This window comes from Melospiza melodia, chromosome 1 (genome assembly GCF_035770615.1).
Source record: "Melospiza melodia melodia isolate bMelMel2 chromosome 1, bMelMel2.pri, whole genome shotgun sequence".
Taxonomy (NCBI): Eukaryota; Metazoa; Chordata; class Aves; order Passeriformes; family Passerellidae; genus Melospiza; species Melospiza melodia.
This window is the reverse complement of record NC_086194.1, coordinates 138,874,744-138,883,655: the sequence shown is the minus strand read 5'-3', so window position 1 is coordinate 138,883,655 and position 8,912 is coordinate 138,874,744. Positions and strand designations below refer to the sequence as shown.

The 8,912-nt window shown below is 43.9% G+C and overlaps 1 protein-coding gene across 2 annotated transcripts in view; it reads left to right on the top strand.

Annotated features, from left to right (window-relative positions):
- The first annotated feature begins 4,286 nt into the window (after positions 1 to 4,286).
- Positions 4,287 to 8,912, top strand: part of PDE7A (phosphodiesterase 7A) — a 74,856-nt gene continuing 70,230 nt past the window's right edge. For both annotated transcript variants that reach the window (XM_063169525.1, XM_063169505.1), the window contains exon 1: positions 4,287 to 4,463. In XM_063169525.1, coding sequence (XP_063025595.1) covers positions 4,326 to 4,463 — 138 coding nt within the window. In that variant the 5' untranslated portion in view covers positions 4,287 to 4,325. The remainder of the gene's footprint in view (positions 4,464 to 8,912) is intronic.

Sequence of the window (8,912 nt, the reverse complement as noted above, 5' to 3'; positions counted from 1 at the left end):
GTGTTGGCTGGGTGTGCCCCAGAGAGGCACTCTGTGCTGTGCAGTTAATCCTGCAGAATGTCTTGCTGGAGTACCTGTGTGATTTCTTCTTTTTACTGTAACCAGGAAACTAAACTAACTCTGATTTTGTGATCTTCCATCTCCCCAGTTTCACAAGTGCTGCTCTTTGTGATAAATCTGGCCATCAGTAATGCTTCTTCCTTGCTAGACAGCAATAAAATAATAATGATGTGTAAAAGACATTAATGCAAATGTGAAAAGAAACACTGAAACATTATTAATGCTCCCTAGATTTGAATATTCTAATTAGTAGCTGTATCTGCCACGATAAAGAATTCACAAGACACAGGGCTTACATGGCTGAACTGTGGCACCTCACAATATCCTTTGATGCATTTAAGACATGCATCACCATGGTACTCAAAGAACTCCATGGTTGAAATTTAATTCAAACAAAATACTCTGAAGAAATACTTTAGAGTTGTTTAACCTCTATGACAAAAATCAATAAAACCCTCTTTCTTTTTCTACAAGATCTTAGTGAGTGGCAAGTGAAGACAACAGACAGAATAGGCAGAATGTAAGTCACAGAATATGCATTCTTTTTGCAACAAATGTACTTAGGCTGAAAATATGTGACTTACCCCATAATTTTAAGGCTTTGTCTGTCCTCCTGAGGTAAGATTGGGGGTTGGAACTAGATGATATTTAGGGTCCCTTCCAACCCAAACCATTCTATGAGTCTCTAAGAGTTTTTCTCAAGAAATAACATCAGGCTAATATTAATAATTTCTGTATTTATTAAAAAATAGTAATTTGTGTACTGAGTACATCTCACTTATGGAAACAGTCACTGCCTGGAAAATCTATGCTTACTTCATAATAATGTGTTTCAGTTTCCTTAAAGGTATTTGTGTAACATTAATTAGAGATCAAAGATAATCTGAGGGGCAACACTGGGTACGCTATTTAAGGATATACTGTCTCAGACTGAAAATTAAAGTGTCCTTAAAGAACTAATTTCAAATAGTCAGATGGAAAATATGTAGAGCTGATAGGAACCATAAAACACACTATCAATAATCTTCACTTATAGTTTGACCATACAGGATTGCAATTTACACTACTTATATTATGAAAGTAAGAATATACCTTTTTTTCCCCCTAAAAAACATGGCATATTTTTGATGAACTGAATTTCAGATTGACTAGAATAAAAATCCATCCTACCTGAGTATACAGAAAACAAATTATTTTTCAGTAGAAAAGAACAAAAAGTAATTTTGAAAACTTATTAGGAGAGGGAAATCCTGACATCAGTGAAGCTGGTGGAATCCTATCAGTAACTCGAATGCACCGCTGATTTAATGTAAGCAGGCCAAATATGAGTAAACTTTCAAAGAATGCACAAGAAAACCTGACATGTCTTAATTACTGGGGAAAAAAAAAAAAGCTGAGTATGTTATTTTACCTTGAACTACTGTGCGCTTATTGTATCTTGAAATATTGCATGCACGAATTATAAAATATTGAGAATGCTTGTGAGATTTTTATTTTTTTTTTTAAAGGGAAAAGCAGTTGAAAAAAGCTCTTAAGATACAGCAGTTGATCCATGTCCTCCTCATGCGTCCATATGTTCTTCTGGCTATCCATGAGACAAGGTGGGATTACAGCTCTGCAAAAGAATGAGGTGCATTTGTTAACTTCACAGCTCAAGGTGAAATGGCCATCAGTCCACATGTATAAAACTACTTGCTTCTAGAACTAGTTCAAACAGATGAAAATCCTCCATGCAAACCACCTATTCTTTCCAAATGGGTTCCTCCAAAGCTGTGTCATTGCCTATAAATAACCACTATCATGTGAAATCTAAACCTTTCTGCCAGTAAGCAAGCACTGAGAAGAACAATGTATTATGCAAAATTAAATCATATGAATCATTTTGCAAAATCTGATTTTTAAGTGGGTACAGGCACTTCATATATTATTCAAAGAACAGAAACGTTCCCTTACCTATCACGCTATATTTAGGATTTTTTTATGATGGAGAAATAAAAGAGATGAAAGGATGGGGGGAAAAAAAAGCAGTTACAGAGAGACAAAGGGAGGCTTAGTCCTAAAAGAATAAAAAAGCAAAGTTTATTTCTAGGTGTCCCAGCTAATATGATGTACATAGCTATGGACTAGTAGATCATGTTATGGATAATTCCTTTTCTCCCTTAAAGTGCAATTCTTGGAATTGTGGAATTGTGTTGTTAGCAGGAACCTTATTTTTTATGTCAACAAAAATTGCATGGTTTTACCTCTTCTTCTTGCAAAAAATCCCACCTCTCCCCACTCTAAAAATGAACCACAAGGGTTCAAATGCAAATACAAGCTCCCCAGTGTATTGCATTTGATGGATGATGCATTTTGAAACAAACCTATCTTTCCACGTTTGATTTTCAAGCAGCTGTTCAAGGCCAGGCTGTACTGACTGGTGCTCAGCCTCCCGAAGGAGCAGCCACAGAATCCAGATCTGACCCTGGTGACACCACAGCCCCCTGAGTGCTGCTCCCCAGTGTCTGGGCACAGCCTGTGGGATGGGCAATGGGGAACTGAGGGCTGATGGACACAGAACACCCTGAGTTGGAAGGGATCATCACAGTCCAACTCCTGTCCCTGCACAGCAGGACCATCCACAAGAGTCCCCACGTGGTGAGAGCATTGTTGGAACACTTCTTGAGCTGCCAGGCTGTGACCACTTCCCTGGGGAGCCTGTTCCAGTGCCCAAGCACCCTTTGGGTGAAAAACCTTTCCCCAGTATCTGACCTAAACTTCTCCTGACAAACCTCCTCCCATTCTCTTGGGGATGACATGTTATGACACGGGGGCACTGAGTCAAACTCTCCACTTACCACTGTTCTGGCCCTGGGGTTCCAGGAGCCCTTGGGTCTCACCCAAGCAGTGCTGCACCTCGGGTACTGGGTCCAGTTTTGGACCCCTCAGTTCAGGAAGGTATTGGGGTGCTGGAGCAAGTCCAGAGAGGGGAAATGTAGTGGCTCAGGGGTCTGGAGCACGAATCTTAGTAAGAACAGCTGATGGAGCTGGGGGTGTTTAGGCCCCTGGGAGGGAAGGAGGCTCAGGGGTGACATTACAGCTCTCGACAGCTCCCTCAAATGAGGTTGTAGCCAGATGGCGGTCGGTTTCTTCTTTCAGACAACCAGCGACAGGATGAGAGGACACAGTCTTAAGCTTAAGTCTTAAGAGGTTCAGGTTGGCCATTAGGAACAATGTCTTCACAGAAAGGGTGGCTAGATACCGGCATGGGCTGGCCAGGGAGGCGGTGAAGTCACCGTCCTTGGAAGTGTTTAAGGAGAGATGGACGTGGCACCCAGTGCCATGGTCCAGTTGTCACGGTGGTGCTCGGTCACAGGTTGGACTCGATGCCCCTCAGGCCCTTCCCGGGCCGATCCGTTCGGTGGCTCCGCAGCTCCAAGAGGAGCTGAGGGAGGGAGGGAAGGAGGGCGGTGCCGCCCCCCGCCCCTGCGAAGGCGCGAGGGGGAGGGGGCAGGGCGCATGCGCGCGGCGCGCGGGGCCCGCCGAGCCGCCCCTGCCTGGTGCGCGCGGACGGGGAGAGTGTGGGCAGCGGTGACGTTATGACGCCGCTCTGCGCGTGTCGCCAGCCGCGCGACCCACGCACGGTCCGCCGGGCTCGTGCCTGCTGCTCCAGCCGGGCCGCCGCGCGCGGGCGGGGCGGAGGCGCCATCCCTCCACCTCCTCCTCCTCCTCCTCCTCCTCCTTCTCTCCGTTCTCCTCCTCCTCCTCCTCCCCCTCCTCCCCGGGTCCCCTCTCTGGCGGCCCGGCCCCTTCCCCTCGGCAGAGCGGCGCCTCCTCCTCCTCCTCCCGCTCCCGGCTGTGCCGGACAATAGGGGCGAGCGCGGCGCGTGTCTCCCCCAGCGCGGCCCCCGGCCCTCCATGCGCGGCGCCGGGCAGCGGGGCTGACAGCGGCTCCCGCCGGCGGCAGCGCGCCTGAGGGAGGGAGCGGCCGCGGGCTGCGGGCCGGGACTCGCCGCCCCGGGCGCTGACAGAGCCGTCCCGCTCCGCCGCCTCCCCCTCGCTCCCGCCGGCGGCTCCCGCCGGGCTTTGGCGGCGGCGGAGCACAAAGGCGCGGGGCCCGGCGCGGCCCGGCCCGGCCCCTCGGGGGGCGCGGGGGCGGCGAGGAGGCGCCGGGCCCCCGCGGGGCTTCGCCGCCCGTCCTTCCCCGCTGCGGCGAGCCCTGCGCGGGCAGGTGCGGCGGGCGAGGCCGCTGCCCCGCGGCGGGCCGGCGCACCGAGGCTTCGTCAATGGAAGTATGTTACCAGCTGCCCGTGCTGCCGCTGGACAGGCCGGTGCCGCAGCACGTCCTCAGCCGCAGAGGGGCCATCAGCTTCAGCTCCAGCTCCGCGCTCTTCGGCTGCCCCAACCCCCGGCAGCTCTCGCAGGTAGGCACTGCCGCTGGGCCCGCCGCCCTTGCCCGCCTGCCCCCCAGTACCGGCGCGGTGGCGACAAAATGCAGCGTTTAATATTTTTATGACTGGTTATTGGCGAGGTTATTTATTTAGCATCGCTTGCGATGCGGACGGCGAGTTCCGTGGGTTTTTTTTTTTTTATTTCTACAGCCAGTGGGGTTTTTTTTTTATCCTGTAATTTTTAAGCTAGGACTGTGTTTAGCTCTTTTATTAGCTTGGGCTTTCTTTGAAGGGTCCAAATTTCCTATGGGGTTGCCAAGAGCTGCAGCGACTTTACTGAAATGGTGAACTTGCACTGCAGTGTTTTATTTGGGATGCTCTGCTTTTTCTCTCTCCAAGTATTGAGGCTTGGCAATTTGTCTAGAAGAAGACAAAGATCCTTGGCTTTTTCGTTTCCACGGTATTGCTCCCAGCCCGTATTACATCAGTCACAATGTGAACTGTACTGTATTTTGTTTCATCTGATCGTGTTGGAAATACTGTGAAAAAGGTCATTATAACTCTCAAGACAAAAGGCAGGTTTTTCTTGTGAACACTGCCCTAAATTTCTGGATGTGCGTTAGTATGGTTTCCCAGCACCCAGTGATAAAATTATATTCTGGCGGAAGTCTCTGGAGAAAATCTGGAATTATGGTGGAAAGCATATGTTTTAGTGGAGTCTGCCCGTTTTGGCTTCGAGGGATTTCCTATGTCGAGATTGAAAGGTCTATTTAAGTGTTGTGAAGTATGTTGTCCTTACAAAGATGTTGTCTTTGCATGTGTAATGGTAATTTTTTGTTCTGTACGTTTTTGGTGTATCTTATTAAGTTATTCTACTTTTTTTTTTCATGACTTGCTGTGCTACACATACGTCTTTGTGGAAAGTACAGGGCTGCCAGTCGCTTTTGGCTTCTTCGCCTGTTCTGTAGCAGTGGAGCTCTGTGTATGTGTGAGCATTAGGCACATGTGTATGTATGTTTGGACAGGAAAAATCAACAAAATACTGTGTTAATGACCAGGAACTTGAATGCATGTGGAAACAATTATTAGCAGGCAGATGAAGATGAACATATGTTGGCAATACTTCCTTCCCTGATATACATGTAATAATTGCCAAAAAACTTTGGTTTTATGGCAAATTAATTTTCCATGGCAAAATTAATTTTTATGGCAAATTTAATTTTATAGCAACCAGGTTAAGATCTTTTCCATTTGTACTGCTTGTTCTGAGCTGTACTTGGTGATGGTGGCTTTTCCATATATATAAGTCCTCTTGAAGGTCCAACATTTCGTTCTGTGGAGATAAGAGTCTCCCTTCTTTGAGGCATTCATGGTTTTCTGAAAAGGAATGGGCAGAATGGTCAAGGTGATACATTGTATTTCTTTTTGTATGGTCTCCAGAACAGGTGATGCATGAAGTGTACACAAGCTTACCAAATTACATCTGGTATTGACATTTAAAGTGCTTTTTCGTTAACTTTCAAGCTTCTCAATGGATTCCCTATTTTCTGGCTAGTATGCCGCTCAAAGAAGAGGTACTTGAATAACCTGTAAAAAGAGAAACCATGTGTGCTTAACCAGGTAGTATTTTGTCTGCATAAACCAACAAGTGACCAAGTTTATGCAGTAATAATAAGGAATTAGGATATTTAAATGAGGAAGCTTTGCTGTTATCTGACATCTGATTAGCTTTACCATTTTTCCTCTTTCCTTGAAGTCTCCTGCAGACAATAGGAAGTGAATAGGTCTGCCAGACCTGCAATCACGGGCTGGTGTAAATGATGGACTAAGAAGCATCACCAGTGAGATTCGTGATTCGGTGTAACTTGTGAATGTAGCTTCACCTTACAAGTCTTTTGTGAGACATTCCAGTTTCACTTCTGTCCAAACAGAGCTGAACCCTTAGCAGTTTGTCATTTTCAGTCTTCTGCTCCAGCTAGCTTTGAGCAATAGGAATAACACTGGAGATATGTACCCAAGGAGCTGGTATGTACAGCCAGCATTTTACGACTAAGAGGCATTTAGCAGATTTTCTTGGAAAATGTAAGGCCTTGAAAATTACATTCCCACTTACAGATTAAAAATGACTTGACATGATTGAGTCATAAGGTGTTTTAGGCTTATCCTTCCAGCAAGAAGGTATTTTATATAGGAAACATACATGAGATTGATGCACACTACATTAGACATAGCATTTAATTGGACAGTCCTAAGCAGACAAATATTTATCTCTTAATTTCTTAAGTAGAATTTCAGTTTTGCTGAAGTTTCTTTGTATGGATTCAAAATGTTTTCAAAATTCAAAATGTATGTTGTTTTTTTAAAGCTTATAATAAAGTGGTGCTGGAAATGACCTCGAGGATTCTGGTTTACTACTCTCAGCCCTAGGAAGGATAAATTGTACTTGCAGCATTATTGGCAGATGTTTGTCTAATCTGTTTGCTTAATCTATTTTTTAAGATATAGTCTTATGGGATGCAGTGAGTTGACATAACTCATTATTGCTGAAGGTTAAAAGCCCTGACATTGGGCACGTGTTATTACTGCTTCCTCTATGCCATCTCTGATGCTTGTCAGGTGTTTGCTCATTCAGTTCACTAAAACAGCACAAAACTAACACAAGGAGGAAATTTGGCAGCTTCCTGCCATCACTTGGAATAAAAGAGGCTTATTGAAGGTTTTCAGAACTGATTTAAAGGAAAAGATGGCACCGCTACACTTTTGAAAGTCATAAAAGCTTTAAATATTAGAAATTACTCAATCTCACTAGTCAACTGTTCTTAATAGTGCTTAACACTTCTTGTCATAAAACAATTCTTTCTTAATACTGGAAGTCTTAGTTGTGGTGATTTGCACCTTTTACTGTATGCAATAAATGCAGAGAAAGGCTTATTCCTTTTTCCTTGTAGTTTTCTTTTATGCTTTAATGATTTCCCTGTAGTCTTAATTTTTGTCAATTTCAAAGTCTTTACAATAAAAATAATAAAGGTAACATCTGGACGTTATTTGTGATATCTATTTTTTAAGTCCAGTCAGGTGAAAAGCTGCTGTTGTATGGGTATATACAAATGTTTCAGTTAATAATCCTCTTTAAATATTAAATAATTTTAAGTGCTATTGTTAAAAGCTGGTTTTGAGGGTATTTGAATATGTAAGTGTGGAAATTACCAGGATATTTCACATTGATGAGATTTGAATTTAGGTTCACTATGAGATCAGGTGGATGTTAACTAGTACCTTGGATCATACATTCAGGGTGTTCATTCCATATATTACAAAATTATGTTTTTCAAATTAAAGCTGAGCTTTCAGAGAACAATTTTTGATTTATTGCCTCATCTAGTTTTTAACTTGGGTTGTTAATAGAAGTTAAAAAGTTTCTAGAATTGTACTTACTTAGTGTGAAAATTCTTAGTCTGCGTTTTTATGAATAAGAATTTATAATGAAAACCACTTCACAAATGTAGCTGCAAGCTACTTTTAGATTGCCCTGCATTGCACTCCCCCTCACCCCACGTTGAATTGACATAAACATATCTAAATGAGTAAGAAAACTTTGGCCTAACCTGCTATTTTTGACTCATTCCCATCTCTCTACTTTGTAACTGGTTCTGCAGTCTCTTTAGTTCCTCCAAAAATGGCATCAATGGTATCTAGTAGCAGTGTCTGAATAGAAGGTAAAGATCTAGCTTTAGGCTTTCTGTTTTTAAATGATTGAAATTGATGATGACAAAGAAAGATATGTCCTAATGATGAAATTGCATGAAGAGGGAATGGAGCAAACAGTAGAATACTCCATTTGAATCTCAGAAATGCAGGCACCCTCTGCACCTGAAGTGCCAAGTGCTGCTGTGCACCAGGCAGTAGCATGGCCTGCAGCCTGGTATTCAGTAGCCCAATTCATGACCCTTCTTTGCATCTCCATTTCATGCAGGTGAGCAATGCAGTGTCAGACTCAGTGACTCTCATACCTGAACAACAGATTGTACATCACACATATGGAATCCTATGGAATTGGCTTGGGGGATGAAGTGGGGGGAAAAGTCACTAAGACCAGCTAGAAATATTCTGCATTGGTTGATCCTTCAGTGAAAAGTGTATCCTTCCACTTTCCCAGCATTAGCAAAGTGCTTAGACTACCTTTTTCTGCATCACTGTCACCTGATGTGATCCAAACATGTTTGCTCTGCACGTAGCACGGTAAGTTAAAAGATGCAGTTGAGAGGAGTATTTATATGGTCTGGATGTAGACACTGGTCTTTAATCCCATGGTTGCACCTTTTTGCTGAGAGAAGTGTTGGCATGACCTATTTTTCCATTGCAGCTGCTCATTTCTACTCCTGCTCATCTTCCTCTTAGTTGTGTCAACTTATTTTTTTTTCCTTATTTTTTTCTTTTTTTTGATCAGGTTATTTTTCAGCCATGGCTGACTCATAGTACAGT